This window comes from Rutilus rutilus, assembly GCF_951802725.1.
Source record: "Rutilus rutilus genome assembly, chromosome: 9".
Classification (NCBI taxonomy): domain Eukaryota; kingdom Metazoa; phylum Chordata; class Actinopteri; order Cypriniformes; family Leuciscidae; genus Rutilus; species Rutilus rutilus.
The window spans coordinates 30,760,054-30,780,719 of NC_140223.1; the positions used below are offsets into that span (position 1 = coordinate 30,760,054).

At 42.5% G+C, this 20,666-nt stretch overlaps 1 protein-coding gene across 1 annotated transcript in view; it reads right to left on the bottom strand.

Moving 5' to 3' along the window:
- The window catches only part of LOC311297098 (uncharacterized protein), a 312,417-nt gene that overhangs the window by 56,684 nt on the left and 235,067 nt on the right, over nt 1–20,666 (bottom strand). Inside the window, exons 35-37 of the mRNA XM_084419211.1 lie at nt 13,354–13,761; nt 9,540–9,953; nt 6,893–7,345 (exon numbers count right to left, since the gene is read on the bottom strand). Coding sequence (XP_084275337.1) covers nt 6,893–7,345; nt 9,540–9,953; nt 13,354–13,761 — 1,275 coding nt within the window. The remainder of the gene's footprint in view (nt 1–6,892; nt 7,346–9,539; nt 9,954–13,353; nt 13,762–20,666) is intronic.

Below are 20,666 nucleotides of genomic sequence, written 5' to 3' on the forward strand. Positions count from 1 at the left end.
CGGCAGGTCAAACTCAATGAAAAATCGGAAATCGGAATCGGCCTAGAAAATTGTAATCGGTGCATCTCTATTAATTTTGTATTATTGTAAAACGCGTTGCGGCAGCATACAGACATAGGCAAGACGGCTCGTGTGCCTATTGGCTGTTCTGCGGCAACTGCAGCAGCCTATCGAGCGAGGTCTAGCGTGACGTCAGACCCAATGAGGGTGCTTCGCGCCCACTGTGTCACATCCCGCCGAAACGGGCGTGGCTTAGGCCTATAAATCCGCTCGCGGGCAGCTGATATCTGATTTTTCATCTCTTCAGCGAAGCACACGCATTGCTGGATCCAGAGAGAAGCCGCGCCGTCTGAGGAAGCCTTTGCAGCGGGACGAGTCGTCACTGAAGTCGCTGGCCGTGCCGCCTTCAATCGCCTTCCTGCTGCGCTATCCGGCGCCTATATCCTTTACACTCTCTGCTGTGTGTGTGTTCGCCGCCGGTCGAAGAAGCGATAGCAGCCCACCTATGCCCGCCCTCCGCTGGACGGCGCGCTAAACTGGCGCTACCTTCAAAAGCTTGCCGCATGACGTCAACCCTGCTCGGTCGCGCTTTCTCCGCCGCTGGGCAGGCTGCGTCAGCGCTGCATACTATGGCCACACTGCAAATTTTCCAGGCCGATCTCCTCCGAAAGCTGGACGAGAAAGGACCAGATGCAATTTGCGTGCCAGACTTGAGAAGTGCTACGGACCTCGCTCTCCGCGCTACTAGACTTAGACTTATCTTTATTAATCCTTTGGGATGACTCCCGAAAGGAAATTGAAAGTTCCAGCTACAGTTTTAGCAGGAAGAAAAAAGAGAAAAACAAAAACAGTACAAATTTCAAACAGTACAAATTTTAACAATACAAACAATATAACATTCATGATCATAAATTATTTTAAAAAGAGTCAGTGTTGAGTCCAGTGTTATAATGATATGATGATATAGTGACCAGGCATAATGTAAGTCCAGGTGTGTATGTATGTGTGTATGTATGTGTATACTAAGTCTGCTGCACAGGCCATAGGACGGAGCATGGCCTCTCTCACTGTGACTGAGAGACACCTGTGGCTAACGCTCTCTGAGATGTCTGAGTCTGAGCGCGCCGCGTTCCTCGACGCTCCGCTTTCTCCTGCTGGCCTCTTCATAACTTCTGTCAAAGATTTTGCGGAAAGATTCGCAGAGGTACAGAAAGCGTCACAGGCTATGAAGCACTTCCTGTCGAAGCGCTCCAGTTCTGCAGCAGGCCGTGCGAAACCGTCTGCTCAGAGCTCACAGCCTCAGCCTCCGCCCACCGCCGCCACTTCGCAGTGCCGACAGGCCGCGGCCCAGGATTGCGGTAAAGCCCGAGGCCCCGAAGTCGTCCTAGCACGCCCAGGGAAACGACAGTGTTCAAGTCCCGCTGCGGCCGGACTTCCACCAAAACTCATCGCTCGTTCAGTTCCAAGAAATGTGACTGTTCCAGTGTATTTTGCAGTCAACTTGCCTGCACACAAATGCCGTTTTCACGGCTACCCAGATAAATCCCACAAAGAGTGTGGTGTCTGGTGTTATGAGTGTAGACAAAATGCCCACTGCACAGTGCTCATTCCTACACACAAGCACAGCCCGTCACACGGGGCTCGCGCACATAAAATCGACCCAGTTCGATTGCGCATTAAACGTAGCAGATGTGCCCACTGCCCAGTGCCCACAATCACTACGTTCTGCATGTCTCGAGGTTTCTGTAAAAACGAAACCAACGTGCATTCGCTCTGCTCAGGCGGACAATGCTCTTGGTGTGGTAAATGTGCCCGCTATCCCGCACCCACATCCACACATAGACATGACAAGTCCTACGGGACTCGCCCAGCCCTCCCCCTCTCGGTTAACCACCGCAGAGGAGTCGAGCGCGGGCAATCTGCCCGCTGTTATCAGCGCGCCCTCTGCCTCAAATGTCATAAGCGCGACGCTTATGTTGCAGCACACCGAAGCCCCTCTGTCGCTGAGCGACCAGAGCACGCTTCGCATTCAACCCCTAGCCATTCGTGCAGATGCATGGGCAAGGCTACCCGGGGTTTCGAAGTGGGTGCTAGACATTATAGAAAGAGGCTATTCGCTACAGTTTCACCGACGCCTGCGCCGTTATGCGACGCGCATCGAGACCACGGTAAAAACAGAAGTAGCACACCTACTTCGAGCCGAAATTTTGAAACTATTGAGCAAAGGGGCCATAGAGCCGTTATCTCAAGCTCAGAGCGAAGGGGGGCTATACAGCAGATACTTCCTGGTACCGAAAAAAGACGGGGGTCTCAGACCCATACTAGATCTAAGGCAACTGAACAGAGTGCTTGCAAAGCGACAGTTCAGAATGCTCAAGACCAGAAAAATCCTTGCGCAGATTCGCCGAGGAGATTGGTTTGTGTCAATAGATCTGAAAGACGCGTATTTTCAAATACAGATAGCGTCACGTCACAGGCGATATTTGAGATTCGCCTTTGAGGGCCAGGCATATCAGTACACAGTCCTACCGTTTGGCTTGTCCCTAGCACCCCGTACATTTACGATGTGCTTGGACGCAGCGCTCGCACCCCTCAGACTACAGGGCATGCGAGTATTGAACTACTTGGACAATTGGCTGATTCTAGCTCAATCTCAATCGGTGCTCATAGAGCACAGGACCATTTTGATCGATCATCTCGAGAATCTAGGTCTCAGAGTCAATTGGGCGAAGAGTTCTCTGTCCCCCAGACAGATAATATCTTTTCTGGGCACAGAACTGGACTCGCTGTCTATGATAGCGCGACTTTTACCGCAGCGCGTACTAGACATTCAGCGCGCAGCGAGCTCTTTCCGCTGCGGCGCATCTGTCCCGCTCAGGAAATTTCAGAGGATCGTCTCATGGCCTCAGCATCATCAGTACTTCAGCTGGGCTTGCTTCGCATGTGCCCGCTACAGTTCTGGCTGAAAGCGCGAGTACCGCGCAGAGCGTGGGCTTCCGGTCTGCTTCGTCTCAAGGTCAATCAGAAATGCATCGCAGCTCTGAAACCTTGGAAAGCAAACGACTGGTACCAATCAGGTGTAAGCCTGGGGACTTCCTCGTAGTAGTGAAGGTAGTGTCTACGGACGCATCCACCACGCTCTCGCTGAGAGCAGCGCATGTGCCAGGGCTCCTAAACGTAGGACCGGACAGACTGTCCAGGAACAATGTTCCGACAGGTGAGTGGTCTCTACACCCACAGACAGTCCAGCTGCTGTGGAAGAAATTCGGCAGAGTGGAAGTAGACCTGTTCGCGTCTCAAGAAAACGCTCATTGTCTGGAATTTTTCTCCAAGAGCAGGGACGCGCTGTCCCTCCCGTCTCTCTCCTGCCTCAGGTGATAGAACGGATCAGGGAAGAAGGATGCTCAGTGCTACTCGTAGCGCCGTTCTGGAAAAACCAACCCTGGTTCCCAGTTCTGATGCAGCTAGCGAGCACTGCCCCATGGCCAGTGCCAGTGAGGAGGGACCTCCTCTCTCAGGCCAAGGGCTCGATTTGGCATCCGCGTCCCTTCATGTTTGGGCCATCAACGGGTACCCGCTGACCTCCCAAGTGGAGTGTTAAACACGATCACGCAGGCTAGAGCTCCGTCTACGCGACGTCTCTATTCCTCGAAATGGTCAGTGTTCTCCAGCTGATGTACAGCTCGTGGCGTGTCGCCCCCAGACTGTGGGGTGACGGAGGTTCTCTCCTTCCTACAAGAGCTGCTGGATAAGGGCAGGACCCCTTCCACGCTCAAAGTGTATGTGGCGGCCATAGCAGCGTTCTCGGGAACAACTCTTGGTCAGTCAATAGGAAGGAACGATTTAGTCATCCGCTTCCTTAGAGGAGCTAAGAAACTGAATCCTCCCAGACCTCCCTCAGTCCCTGTATGGGACCTTTCTACGGTGCTGGAAGCCATGAAAGGTGACCCATTCGAGCCTTTACAGACGATTGATCTTAAACACCTGTCTTTCAAGACAGTTGTTTCTTCTGGCTCTCGCTTCAGTGAAGCGCAAAGGGGACTTACACGCGCTCTCAGTAAGCGCGACGTGCATGGAGTTTGGGCCTAATGACTCAAGAGTTATACTCAAACCTAAGCACGATTATGTTCCAAAATCCCTCAACACACCGTTTAGGGCGCAGGTCATTTCCCTGTCAGCCCTACTGGTCTCTGACGAGGAAGGAGACGCGAGCTTCCTTTGTCCAGTCAGGGCATTAAGAGCTTATGTTTCTCACTCATCTGTCTTCAGGCAGACGGAGCAGCTCTTTGTTTCGTTCAGCGGACGTTCCAAGGGACTAGCCACGTCGAAACAGAGCCTATCCAGATGGATAGTTGACGCCATTGCGCTGGCGTACACTTCCAAGGGTATGCAGTGCCCGTTGGGCGTCAGAGCGCACTCCACGAGAAGCATGGCTTCATCGTGGGCCTGGTCAAGTGGGATTGCCTTGCAAGATATATGTATGGCGGCAGGCTGGGCCTCCCCGTCTACATTTATAAGGTTTTATAACCTAGAGGTTCCCGCCTTACAGGCCAGGCTGTTGTCGGTCTGAATATACCAGTACTGTCTGTTCTGATGCTATCGGTTCAGAATACTGTGTCTGGTGAGCACTGCTCGATGATCGACCACGAAATGCTATGGGCAATGAATAAGACCCACAATTTTTCCATCAGTTCAGGCCGTGCTCCGCCCTGTCTGTATGATGTAATTTGCGTCTGAAGGACGCTGCTATATGTGGAAGAGCGCGGCTCCGCCCCTCCCTCTTCCCGGACTCCCTGTGAGTTCCCCTGGTGATTATGCACTCTATGAACCCCGGGATTTCGCCCTTGGGTCTTTGGTGTCAGATCCCAGCACGCACGGCGTTTTACATTGGGTCCCCTAGCGTAAGATACTTACGCAGTACGAGAGACCTCTCGTAAGAGAACGTACTCGGTTACTAACGTAACCTCGGTTCTCTCTAGAAGAGGGAACGAGTACTGCGTATCTTGCCGTGCATGCACACGCTCAGGTTAGCTTCGGCGATGAAAAACCAGATATCAGCTGCCCGCGAGCGGATTTATAGGCCTAAGCCACGCCCGTTTTGGCGGGACGTGACGCAGTGGGCGCGAAGCACCCTCATTGGGTCTGACGTCATGCTAGGCCTCGCTCGATAGGCTGCTGCAGTTGCCGCAGAACAGCCAATAGGCACACGAGCCGTCTTGCCTATGTCTGTATGCTGCCGCAACGCGTTTTACAATAATACAAAATTAAGGATAATTTTTTGGCTTCAATATCTCGCGGAAAAGGGATTTTCCCCTAGCGTAAGATACTTACGCAGTACTCGTTCCCTCTTCTAGAGAGAACCGAGGTTACGTTAGTAACCAAGTACGTTTTCTTTTAAAAACAGTTTTACAAATCTCGCAAAATGAGGAGAATGTGGAGGATGAAGAGGCTGCAAGTACTATTAATGTGGATAGATGCCGTAATGGAAACGGTACAGAGAAACGTATGGGTCCGAGAATGTTGCCAGCTGTGGTGGGAAAAATGTGCGTTCTTTACAGAAAATGAATGGTTCTGCAACTTTCGGGTGCGAAGGCAAACATTTCAGTATATTTGCGATGTACTTCGCACTCGACTGAATGCAGACACGATGGCTGGATTGCGTTTACATTACACTGAGATCCGATCACAATGTGTCCTCGACTACCTCCGAACCTGGACACGCTGATCGGATAACATTCCTTTCAGAAGCGCGTTTACACTTGTCTTTTCAATGTGTATGTGGACAACATCCGGATACAGGTCGCATGTCCAAGTGTAAACGCAGCCTAAGAGGGATCATACAAAATGAATGCTATTTTTATTTAGTGCTGTCCTGAATAGGATATTTTACATTAAAGATGTTTACTTATAGTCCATGTGGTGATATGTGTACACAGAAGATTGTGATTGACTGTTCGCTCCAGGGTTGCTGGGCAACAGGGGCGGAGCTAAACAGTCACAGAGACGACAGTGAGTTTGTTCTGCTGCTGCGTATGTTGAATAAAACTAAGAGACTGTCAATTCACCACATTGTCCGCTCAATATATCATGACAGTCCACAAGATTAAAAAATTGTTGCATTTATAAAAATGTTCAAAAGTTTATGTACCCTTAATTCTTAATACTGTGTGTTGTTACCTGGATGGTCCACGACTGTTTTTTTGTTTTGTGATGGTTGTTTTTGAGTCCCTTGTTTGTCCTGAGCAGTTAAACTGCACAATGCTCTTCCGAAAAATCCTACAGGTCCCGCAAATTCTTCAGTTTTCCCGCATCTTTTGCATATTTGAACCCTTTCCAGCAGTGACTGTATGATTTTGATATCCATCTTTTCACACTGAGGACAATTGAGGGACTCAAACACAACTAAAACAAATATATATTTAAACAAAATAAGAAAAATTTGGACATCTTCATCCTGTTCAAAAGTGTTCACCCCCGGCTCTAAATGCATCATGTTTCCATCTGAAGCATCAGTGAATGTTTAAACCTTTTTTAATAGTTGTGTTTGAGTCCCTCAATTGTCCTCAGTGTGAAAAGATGGATCTCAAAATCATACAGTCACTGCTGGAAAGGGTTCAAATATGCAAAATATGCTGGCTTGTGGACTATATGTAAACATCTTTATGTAAAATATCTTATTCAGGACAAAACTAAATAAATTACATGCTTTTTGTATAATCCCTCTTATTTTGGTAAAATTATTCACATTTTCGCAGATTCTGAAAGGGATTCACAAAACATTCATGCAGCACTGTATACCGTCTACCCAACATATACATTTATTTCATTAATTTTATTGTGAGCACTGAATACAATAATCAAGCATGGTTGGTCTGTTCCCCATGACTCTCACCTGAGCTGTGAGATGTAGGGCAGACACTGGAGGAATCCCCTCACTTCACTCTCTTCATCTGTACAGTCTCTCAGCTCTACTGGTTTCTTCTCTGTTTGGAGTTTCAGCACTTCTAGGAGGATGGAGCTCTTTCTCTCTGAGAGCTTTATTATCCAGACTGCAGGAGCTGACTGATAAACTGGCTGTAATGCTGGAAGGACACTCCTGCCAGTTTGAGTCTCATAGTCCTTCACATGTGACCACAGATCCAGCAGGAAATCACACTGATGAATCTCATACTCAGTATCTTCATAATAATCCTCATCACAGGGGAAAGATGTGTAGCTGCACACAGATGTTAATAGTTCAGTGTAATTTTCTTCTGTATTTGCATCAAACTCTGATGCTGAAACAAACAGATTCAGCAGAAACTTTACAGCAGCTTTGATATCCATGTGTATAATGTCACAAAATCTGTGGAGACACACACATAATTATCACTTTATTGTCCAGTGTAGGAGAATATAAAATATTGAATAAAAGTGAAAATATAATCCTAAATTGAATTTAGTAAAATAAGTATTTCTGTATAGCTTCTATCTTTTGGAATCTAAATACTACAAAAATTTTGAGTAATTTAATTTCCTCAAACCTTTCATTTCAAGTACATGTAATTGGCACATATTGAGTTGATATGAAGATAAACCTGAATCAGACAGTTTCTACACAGTTTGTTTTCTGATTTGACAGTAAACACTTAATCTAGAGCTCCATTAAAGTCAAGTGCTGTTTTGTCCTGTATTACATCACATCAGTAATCTTACACACACACACACACACACACACACACACACACACACACACACACACACACACACACACACACACACACACACACACACACACACACACACAAATGAACTGGTAAGACAGCATCAGAACAGATTTTAAGAATATGCGAATTGTGAAATAAAATCAATAAATCATAAACCAAAAAAACCCAAAAGACTCCCATTCTCTCTCTTACACACACACACACACACACACACACACACACACACACACACACACACACACACACACACACACACACACACACACACACACACACACACACACACACACACACACACACACACAAGCTAACACACACAATCAAAGCCAATCAAAGTGTTTGTTTATATTTATATAGGGAGCTATAGGTGGTTACACCATGACATCACACGTTTTTGTTTTTTAACGCGTCCAGGTGACACTACGTATTCTCACTTTAAAAATGTATTTTAAAGGCTTTCATAATATTGCATTTATAAAAAAAAAAAAAAAAAAAAAAATTATATTCATTTTATTGGAAAAAATAGCTCATAAAATTTTATAAAAATTGCATTGTATCATAAAATCCTCTCAAAATTCTAAATAATAATAAAAAATTATTACTGAACAAAAAATATTACATTGATTTCAAATTTTTTTTTTTTTTTTTTAAGGCTTTGGTCACTTCTGACCATGAAGGGGCCAGTGTGACCCCAAAATGAAGAGGCTCAGATCCTACAAATATTTGATAATGTATTGTGTGATGTATATTTGGACAGAGAGATTAAGAGTGTTGCCCGACTATGCAGAAACCGACTGTAACTCGATTATAACCGCATATATAAACGTACTGTGAGCTGCATGAAGCTGATACAATAGAAATACATGAACAAAATCAATCTCTACAGAGACTGACTGAACAAGAGTGAGAGAAGGATTTGAACAACAGATTTACTTACAACACGACTGCCAGCGGCAGATGCAGAAACAGAGACGCTTAGTTAAAACTGTGTCATGAGAACAGTGTTGGGCTCGTTACTCAAAACATTTATAATTTACTCATTACTAGTTACTCCTTTCAAAAATATTATTATTACTTTACTTATTACTCTCGGCCAACAGTAATAAATTACACTAGTTACATTACTTTTCCATTACACCTCCAAAAAATTGGTAATTGCATAATTTTTGCAGCCTGTGAATCCATAAAAGTTTCAAATAAACGAAGAGTAAAACTGTCTCAAACTGATGACAAGCCACAGTTTTATTAAATAACTTCTGTTATTTATTAAAGCAACAACATAGAAAAATGAAAACAAAGGCTGTATTTTCAGCCGCTATATGATCTGAGCTTCTCCATCTTCAGACAAAGCCAGGTTGCTGCGTTGGTGAAGTCATGAGCGCACACACACAACAACGATTATGAAAATTGATAGACATGATTGGATTTTTGAATTTCAAATCATTAGCAATTGTGACAAAAAAATAAATGTTATTAGTTACACTAGTTACCAGATAAAGTAATATTATTGTAACGCATCACTAGTAACTGCCCAACACTGCACAATAACTAGTCTGAACAACTAGCAGTTAGTTAGGGCTAATCAGACTTACTTTTCAGATTCAAATTACACCAATATACCTCTTTATGTAACTGGTTTAAAATAGTTATGATCAGTCTTGTATAAAATAATAGATGACTAACTTGTAACTAGTCTAAGACGTTTATGCAACTTAGTGTTTTCAATTCTGGTTCACATATATATTGTCTTCCTAACATACACTGTACATTAAATTCATGAGCACTGAATACAATAATCAAGCATGGTTGGTCTGTTCCCCATGAGACTCTCACCTGAGCTGTGAGATGTAGGGCAGACACTGGAGGAATCCCCTCACTTCACTCTCTTCATCTGTCCAGTCTATCAGCTCTACTGGTTTCTTCTCTGTTTGGAGTTTCAGCACTTCTAGGAGGATGGAGCTCTTTCTCTCTGAGAGCTTTATTCTCCAGACTGCAGGAGCTGACTGAAAAATTACCTGTAATGTTGGAAGGACACTCCTGCCGGTTTGACTCTCATAGACTTTCATATGCAAATAAAGATCCAACAGGAAATCACAATTTCCATAGGATATGTAAGAGTATAATGTATCCATAGATGTCTTTGTGATTTCATTCTTTAAAACAGGCACTTGCAGACACATATCAAGTACCGTTAATTTCAATCTCCAGTCAGTTACTTTCAAGTATTCATTCTGTGAAGGAGGTAACCTACAAAAACAGTGAAAGTTTGTGTTACATGTGAGAGCTAGAATGAATACATGTTTAAAAAAAGACCAGCAACACCAGCATGAAAATGGGGATTCTGTGCTTATACAAAATGACAATTGAACTTGAAAATTGAAATGTGCTGGACTGATTAAAAACAACATAAATGTATTAACAGGGTATATGCAGGAATCATAGAGATGAATTTACTACCTTTTACTACCTTTTTTACTACCTCCACAATATTTTTTACTACCAACACGACATCAAGCAGCAGCCCTTTTTTTGGGGGTGTGGGAGGGGTATGCAAAGCACCACTTACTACTTACTATAAGGTATAAGTGTGACACTGTCACACCCATCATACATATTAGTTTTATCCTTGCCACACGCAAAACTTTTGGCTATATCGGAGTCAGTGAACATGTTTTCGAACAATTCCCCAATGCCCTCATTCGAATTATATGAATGATGGTTGGCTGCGATGTTCAGGCACCAGAGAACCTCAGCCCTGAGGGCTGATGTTTGTGACGGTAAGGTCTGCTGTCTGGCTATCGCTGCCGTGGTGGTGCTGGTGGCACTGGTTTACGACAGCTGACCTCAAATTAGGGCTGGGCGATATGGACCAAAAGTCATATCCCGATATATTTAGGATGAATATCGATATACGATATATATCCCGATATTTTTTACGCAAACTGAGGGCAAATGTTCAGTCAAAGTCAAAGCCAAATATGACATGTCACAAGTAGTTTTATTGAAACCGGCTATTTCAGTGAACAGTTGCAAAATCAAATGAATAAATAATAAACAGGTTTCTTCACCTTAGGGCTGCACGATTATGACAAAAATCATAATTGCTGATTATTCCCTTGGAATTGGAATTGTGATTTATTAATTATGATTATCAAAGTTTACATTGAATATATATATAAACAAATTTTGTGTAAACATGTTATAATTTTCCTACAGTATATATATACACATATATACATACACACATATATATATATATATATATTAACACAAGTAACTGTCCCCCTTTACTTGTAAGAGGTTCTTGTTGTAAGAATATGACTAATAGTAAACTAGTATTAATAAATAAACATTAGGCCTATGCTAAATCTATTAAATAGCAGGCCCAAACTTGTTTTTGTTAATATAATGTTGGTATGAGCCACTACAGTCATTTAAAAATATAAAAAATAATACAAAGAAAAATAAATTGGTATTTTGGGGTTAATATGGAAACGACAGTTACCATGGTGAATACACAATATTAACAATAACTGTTAATGAACCATGGAAACTGCTGCTGGTGAATAGAATGAAAATCATACCTGCATTACTTTTAATTCGTGTAATTTACAACGTAACGGCGTTGCATGCTCGTAGTTTCTTTTGCACTTTATATAGACCTTATGTAGCCCCGCCCCTTTTCAGCGCTGCGCTCGTTGTCTTTTGACTTCCGGTTTTATTTTCACAGCGATCTTGCGTATTTATGAATGAACGGCTCGTTTCAAAATCTTCCCGGTCTACTGACATTTGTTAAGACATCTGGTTTAAACATTACAATCCTCATGATAACTTTCGTTAGCTTTTGTTAACTTTATATTAAGTAAATCCACTTCAAAAGCTCATTTCTCCTGGACAGCAATGCCATAAGAATACACAGAGCGACCGCAGAAACGGAAGTTAAAAGACAATATTCTAAAGATGGCGGCGCCCTCGTTTCTCTGGTGCATAAGGTCTATACAGTGAGGCGATACACAGCGCGCGCCGCCGCATTTGCGCGTTCAATTGAAGAGTGTGCACTACGAGGATAACGGCTGACAGGACAAGAAAGTCAGACTTAAAGACTGAAAGACTTTATTTCAGCGTACACTTATGTCACTGCCTGGTAGTTCCTATTGTGCTGGGTTTTCTGAAGTAGTCATGATTCGCCTCTCATAACATAACGCTCTAAACACGCATGCAGAGTGGAAAAGGAGGGGCGGGGACGCGGGGAGCAAGGATCACAGCGCAAGTTTGAACTATATCGATATATGCGATATGGTCTAATACCATATCGCATTTCAAAAATATATCGAAAAATGGAAACTCATATATTGAGATGGTGATGAAAAATTTACCGCCAATCTAAGGTACCAGCAGAGCCCGTCTACGGAGAGCCTGCCCACTCCCTATTAAGCTCTATTGTACCGAATTTTGGTTGTAGTACCACCAGAGTTCCACTGGGGGCGATCGCCATGAGTGCAAAATGAATGGGAGTCAATGGGGCTAGACAGCTAAATTTGTCTCTTTCACCCGATTGCCGTTGAGAAATCTCAGATCTGATTGTAGGTTTTGCAAGTTCAACATGGGTTTTAGGTCGAAAGTTGAATGAACGAGTACTTATGTCCTTTTGATTTCTTACAGGTTGAGTTGTTGTTGGCCATAACACGCTAGCATTCTGCTAATGAACGCTGATTGGTCAGTGAATGACTGATTACGACCAGAGATACCGCTTGATGGCATTGTGTCATCCGCAGCGGGACCAGAAACAAACAAAACAAAAACTCTTCTAGCACGTGTGTTTACCTGTGTCAGCTGTGTTGTCGATGCCTCGAGTGAAAAGAAAGTGCAGAGCGCAAACGCACCAGACTGCACCAGAGTGAGTGAAGGATTGCCGTTAAGCAGTATCTCTGGTCGTACATGTGTATGACGTCATTGACACTTTAAAAGACTTTTTCAAGCAAATAAGTGACTCAAAAAAATCTAACACCCAGCAATGTGTAATTTCTTTGCATCTCCTTTCGAATACAACATTCAAATTACTAGACAAAAAATTATATCCTGAGAAAAGTGGATTTTTATTGGTATAGCACCATAGACCTCCATTCATTCTGCACTCGTCCTGTGAGCGCCCTCATATGGAATCAGAGAGGAACTGCAACCAGTTCAGAAGCCGGAAGTGTACTGAGAGTGAAACTTCTCGCCATATTAGACATTCTCTGGTACCAGCTTGAACCGCCCAACGTACACATCGCGTGACGTCATTCCGTTCACTCAGGTCCGACTTTTCTTTTCTCTGTCTTTAGGTCAGACTCAAAATAAAAATAAATTCATGGAAGTTTAGTAAGGAAATAGGCCTGCACACGTAAGTTACCCTAATTGAAAACCATATAGACCCAGTTATGGGGCTTCGAAAATTTACTACCTCGTCAGATGACGTTTACTACTTTTTACTACTTTTTACTGGCCTTAATTTGGCATAATTTAATTTACTACCTTTTACTACCCCGCGGAAACCCTGATTAAAATATATTAATCTAAATTAACATTATTTATTAATGCATACAAATTACAACATTAAAATAAACTGAATCAAACTATGAGTGTATTTTCCCCATGAGACTCTCACCTGAGCTGTGAGATGTAGGGCAGACACTGGAGGAATCTCCTCACTTCACTCTCTTCATCTGTCCAGTCTATCAGCTCTACTGGTTTCTTCTCTGTTTGGAGTTTCAGCACTTCTAGGAGGATGGAGCTCTTTCTCTCTGAGAGCTTTATTCTCCAGACTGCAGGAGCTGACTGATAAACTGGCTGTAATGCTGGAAGGACACTCCTGCCTGTTTGAGTCTCATAGTCCTTCACATGTGAACACAGATCCAGCAGGAAATCACATCTCTCATAATTCACAGATGACAGCAGTTTCTTCACAGTTTCTTCTATTGTCTCTTTCTGGTGAACAGCAGCTTGCAGACACAAATCCAGTATTAATCTCTTTCTTTTCTCCCATGATTCAGATGATTTATTCTGTCCAACAAATCTAAAGAAAGAATGAACAAGATTCAGTAAGAGATGACAAAGGAGACAAATAAAGATTCTTGAAATTAATCAAACAGTTTGTCAGATAATACCTAAGGTCAGTGTAATTGAACAGTGAAAAGTGATGAACAGATGTTTTAATAATTATCTTTAGTTTTCAGTTTTGCTCTGAGGTGGACTTGCATTTTTTGTACAAAATATCAAATGATTATTGGCAAATTGAACCACACTAGTTGAAATTACATTCTTCAAACAAAAAATAGTGCATACCTGCAAATAAACTGTGAAACATAATGAAACAAATACAGTAATTTAAATAATTTCCTGAAACCACAAGTTCTACATTATTAATTTAATTAACAGATTCAGTTGCTGTTAATGTAAATCTCTGTCAGACAGATGGTTGCTCCACCATTACTGATGCATTAATAAACACTTTGGCTGCATTTACACTGATAACCAATTCCATTTATTCCCCAGATATCTAGAGACCGAAATATATTCACGTATCAGCTGTGAGTCTCGCTGTGTGGAAGAAAACATTATAAACTTAGGAAACACAGAACCGCTGATCACAAACAGATGTGTTGCCAGATCCAGTTGTTAATCACCACACAACACAAGACCAACACGTTTCAGAAGAGGTATTGCCTAGCTGAGACTTCTTGTCTAAATCATACATCCCTAGTTACCAAAGTTGATATTAGTAGGGCCACATTTTTCCCTTTTCTCTGGTGAACAAGCCACAGTATTATGTTTGTTGACCAATAAAGCATTTATGGAATGAGGAATCACATTTTCTTTGATCTTTTGACATATTGGGCCCTATTTTAACGATCTGAAACGCAAGTATCAAGCGTGAAACGCAAGTAACTTTGTGGGCGGGTCTTGGGCGCTGTTGCTATTATACCGGCAGGATAAATTACTCTTGCGCCCGATGCAAATCTAAAATGGGTTGGTCTGAAGTAGCTTCATTATTCATAGGTGTGGTTTGGGCGTAACGTGAAATAAACCAATCAGAGCGACATCTCACATTCCCTTTAAGAGCAGGCACACTTGTTCCATGGCAGATTGCTATTGTAACGGCGGATTTGCCAGGCGCACGACAGGAGCGGTTCACAGCCGAGGAGACCGACATTCTCATCAGGGCCGTAAAACAGAGAAGTGACGTTGGGGATGGAGAAACCCACCCAAATTAACTTCGGTTAAACAGGCGTATGATAATTTGGGTAAATGTGTAAGCTAGATTTATGCTTTTATAATAAACGATCTATCTATCTATCTATCTATCTATCTATCTATCTATCTATCTATCTATCTATCTATCTATCTATCTATCTATCTATCTATCTATCTATCTATCTATCTATTGTAATAATGTATGATTTGCAAAAATGAAAACTGCTGCTTCTGTGTAGATGAGAGAATCAAATTGCATGCGCGTTGTGCACACGCTACATTGATTATGGCCAAGCATGCGCCCTTAAAATAGCATTTGAATAACATGTGCAACGCGCCACTGACTTTAGACTATGTTTTTCCTGGTCAGTGGCGGAATTGTTTTCTGCATCAGGGACGTTTGTGCCGGAACACGCCTCCTCTTTGCGCTGAACCGCCCCGGAAAGCGCAAATGTATTTCCTAATTTACCGACGTGCGTCTGTGGAGGGAAAGGTCCGCTGTGCGCGGGTGCAAAATAGGAATGATACCGGTATATGCGTCGGTGTACAAAGTCAATTGCGCTGGGTGCAAGATAGGGCCCATAAGATGTCATTGTACAATGAAAAAAACTGTTCAGACCTCCCAAAAATTGGCATAAGTTGAAATCAAGCTGCTAAATGACTTGTTTTGAACTTCCTCCACATTGTGACATTAGACTTTGGTATATATTTTCATCTGACCAACTCCACAATAACACATCAACGCCTACTTTACTATTTAATTTTGATAAACTGCCCAGCAGTGGAGAACAATGAAGTGACAAGAAAGAGAGAGCCGGTCACCCAAGACTATAGAGGTGCTCATGTTAACAGGCACCTGAAGCTTACTGTTTTAAGTAAGTTTTAAACTAGTTAAATATTAAGATGTTAGGGAAGATCTGCACAGCCTTCTGAAGGACTCCAGCAAACCAAATGGATGGTTTATTATTAAACAATGTCTAGGATTATGTTGGAAGATTATGTCTGTTCTGACCATTTCACTACAGACTTGATTTTGTAATCAGGCACAATTTAATGCAGAGTTTGCAAAGAAACTTTTACTGAAAGATACAGCAATGCTAACTCTATTGGATCTGACAGCAGCACATCGCAAAGCGCAAGTAAACAATTTCATAACAAAACAAATGTAAACAAATTCATAATGCTTTGCTTGTAAATGCAGTTTTATATTTATGGATGACAGCCACTCCGACCTGATTGTTGCTCTGGAGCGGGACATGGCTAACGTGCGGAGGGAGATTGCTACCCAGAAAGCACGAAATGAGGATTTGGAGGCACGGTCGCGCCGCAATTACCGGGATACCGCATTACCGGGATAAAGGAAAGACGGGAGGACGGGAAGCGCATGATGGACTTTATATCTCAGTGCCTGAAGGAGATGCTTGGTCTCAATAAGCCCCCTTTATTGGACCGGGCACACCGTATGCTGCGCGTGAGACCGGGTAACATTGACCCGCCGAGAGGCTTCGTCATCAGATGCCAATGCCATTACTACCAGGAGAAGGAGGAAATACTAAGGAAAGCTGGGCAGATGAGACAACTGACTACGGCGGACGGTGATAAAATCCGCTTCCAACCAGACTACACACAGGCAGTAGCCAAGCAGCAGGCAGAGTTCAATGAAGTACGGGGCCTGTTGAGGAGTTGTGAGGCAATCCGCTACAGCCTGTGGTACCCAGCGGAGATGAGGATAACGACGCCAAAACAGGCCAAGGATTTCATAATGAAAAACCTGAAGCACGCAACCTTAAGATGTGACAGCGCGGAATGACGTGCTTTCTGTGGTTTCCTACGTCCTGTATACAGAGGTATGTTTGACTAACATTATCCGGACTGCCATCCTGATAAAGACTTTGGAGATATTAAAATCCCCTTTGCTTAAACAATCACCAGCTAAAGACCGTCAGCAAAGGCACAAATTTACGACAAACTTTCTGTTTTGAGCTGATTTGTGGCCTTGATAACACATAACTGGTTGATTTAAAATGTACACTTCCTAAGAGCTTCACTGTTCATTTTTGGCCTAAGGCCTTGTTAGCATAACTGAAACTCTAGCGAAAGTTAATATTGTTCTATTGTGTACCAGTAGAAATTAAATTTTATATTTTATTTTGGTTTTGAACTGTTGGGCCCTGTTAACACATGCCTGGTTTGGCTCAAAGACTCTATGTTGGTTAAGGTTACTCACATAAAGTGGAACATAAATAAGGTGCTAGATTGAAAATTTATTGAGTGTGTACTGTATTTGATTACAGTTAAAATCAGCTGCAACATGTTATTCTGTCATTAGTTTTGGTGGGACTCGATCTCACGAGGTAAGCTTTGTTATGTTGTGCGATAGTGTACAACTGGGGGAGTATGCAGCCTTTCGTTTGGGGAGAGGCCAGCAATGGGATTTTGGGAATGATGTGTTTGATTCTGAGTTTTTGTATTTTCTGTTGTTTTCATGTTTTTTATTATTGGTTTTAATTGCACAATGTCTAAACAGAGATCTGTTACTTGTGAAAAGGCTTTACAATCAGGTTGTTTCTAGGCAGGCTGCTGTCAGGTCATTTCAGATACCAGAATATGGCGACCCCTAATGTTAGTGGTGCGGGGCGGGTAAACACTAAATTTACAAACTGGAACACCAAAGGGTTTAACCACCCAGTAAAGCGTTTTCTCATTTATCAAAGCTGCAAACAGACATAGCATTCTTAACTGAAACACACCTGCTTGATAAGGATCACTCCAGACTTAAGAGAGGGGGCTTTTCCCAGATTTTCCACTCCAAATTTAACGCTAAATGCAGTGGTGCGGCCATTCTCATCCACAGGGAAGTGCAATTTGTACAAACAAATACAATACGGTCGGTTTATTATTGTTCAAGGACATTTATTTAATTTACCAGTAGTACTGACCTGCGTCTATGCTCCAAACTGGGATAATGCTAAATTTTTCACAGATTTTTTCTCACTCCTTCCAGAATTAAACAGTCACCAATTGGTTCTCAGGGGAGATTTAAACTGTGTCCTAGATCCCACAATGGACCGTTCTAGAGCTGTACCGGGAACACTTAGTAAATCAGCAGAGACTATTAATGCTTTTCTCCAAGCGTATGGGGTGATTGATGCATGGAGATATAGAAATCCGGTTTCTAGAAAGTATTCTTTTTTTTTCTCCAGTGCATAATTCGTATTCCAGGATAGACTATTTTTTGCTGGACAAGAAACTCCTCCCCCTGCTGAGGTCTAGTGAATATGATAGTATCGTTATCTCTGACCATAGCCCAGTAACAATGGTGCTGGCTAGTAGATTGGAGTCTGTTATGCATACAGTGATAAATCCAGATCAGACTGGTTTTATTACTGGGCGGCAGCTTTTTGGCAACATACGAAGGCTTTTTAATATTCTTTATTCCCCGGAAACTCCACCTACAGCAGAGGTTTTGCTCTCCCTCGATGCTCACAAAGAATTTGACCGGATTGAGTATGAGTATCTTTTTGCAACTCTGGGGAGGTTCGGTTTTGGACCGGCTTTTTGTTCGTGGATAAGGATCCTGTATGCTACACCGCAGGCCTCCGTCCGTACTAATAAAATAATCTCCAACTATTTTCCTATAAGTAGGGGGACTAGACAGGGCTGTCCATTGAGCCCACTTCTGTTTGATCTCGCCATTGAACTAGGGCTGCATGATTAATCGCAATAAAACCACATGCGATTTGTCAAAGGCTGCGATTATTTTATGCGCAGCTTGTCAGTGGAGTGAGGCTGATGGGTAGTAAATACTGCCCCATTTGAACGCCAGAGGGCGCTCTCATGCAAACACGATAAATATGCCCCGCCGCAGAAGTACAATAATGCGCATCATTCCAGGAAATCCCTATCGCTGTAGCTGAATAAACAAAGGATTGAAACGCTGTGATTAAACATGACTTATAAATACACGACTGCCTTCTGTGTAAGAAGCCACATCATCTCACAGAAGGATGCTCAACTGTCGTTATGAAGTGAGTTTGGAGTAAATGCATGTTATTAAATGTTGTCTTTTGTTGGGCAAGAGGTTCATAAATGATTCTCGTGTTTGGAAAGATGTTTGACGCGTGTTGTTTTTTCAAATGCACGTTATAAGTGACTCAAACTCACAGTGCTTTCAGATGGAGCAGCGTTTACAGAGCTGCACATAACTAACAAGCTTGCGCATAACAAATAATCGCAGCCTTTGCGATTTCAAAATCGCGATAAGCCAAATCGATTTAAGTGCGATTACCTGTAAATTGCGATTAATCGTGCAGCCCTACATTGAACCACTAGCGGTTGCACTTAGGAGTGCCTGAGGAGCTCATGGGTGTTGTCAGGGGGGGTCAAACTCACAAACTGTCTCTATATGCGGACGACCTGGTACTGTACCTGTCTGATCCTTGCACCTCTATTCCTAAGGCATTAGAAATTATCTCTAGCTTAGGAGAGATTTCAGGCTACAGAATCAACCTTACTAAGAGTTTGCTCTTCCCTATTAACGACCAGGCTCGACAGATGTCTTTTGAGGCATATCAACTAAAAGAAACTTGTGACACTTTTACCTATCTTGGCGTTTCAGTAACCAGCAAATACAGTGATTTATTCAAGCATAACTTTAAACCAGCCCTGGAAAGGGCCAAACAGGACCTTACCCGTTGGTCAGCGCTGCCTCTATCGCTTGCTGGCAGGGTTAATTCTGTCAACATGATAATTATGTAACAAGTTAGCTCAAAGGGGAAATATTAATAATAACTCATAATTATCAGTTATGATTAATTATTAATATTTGGGTCAGTTAATTGGATTAACTTGAGGTAGCTAAATTAATATTACAATCAATTAATCAGTTCCAACAAACTCTTTTGATTATTCATTTATTCTAAGAAAAGCGTATCTTGATACCCCACAGTATCAACTTGAAGAAGTAGCTGGTTCGAAGAGAAGAGAGAGAAGGGCTAATGGAGAAGCTATTTATTGCTGGGCAAAGGTCACACCTTTCGGGGTTGGCTCAACCAATAAGAAAAGGGGAATTTCCAAGTGGAGGGCGAGTGAGTTGCTAGGACTTATGACACTATCTCAGGTGTGGTTAGACATCTGCCTTCCATTTTGTGTTCATTAATGCTCAGATAGATATAATAAACACATACTGCATTCTAAGAGAAGGTGACATGCATTTAAGTCTAAATCATTAAATGAGGATTAATTAGATAGGAGGCATGATACAGGTGGGGTTACATTGACCGTTGATTGTATAATAAAATACATACCGTATACATAATAGTGCACAAGACAGTAAATCATTCACACAGTTTCTGGGATGCATGTTCATTTATAGATGAGTTCATCTATGATTAATGCAGCAAAGTCTGTATTAGAGATTGTTTCTGTCTCCCCCATTGTCTCTGTCTTGAGCACGTGACCACATTTTTTAACAGCCACAAAACCAACTTATCTGATCGTGGTCATGGTAACTAAGACCTTCTTGCCCTCACTGGGGGATGGGACCACAGATCCATATATCCAGGTACATATACCAAATAATTGTGTCTGATTTGTCTCAGTCGTTACAATTATGCCCAGGTTCTTATTCTTGTTTCATACAATACCTGTTTTTATCCCAAAGTCTTTTTTCAGAGAGCTAGATAAATCTATATCTACCTTTATCTGGAATAAAACCATCCCACGAAA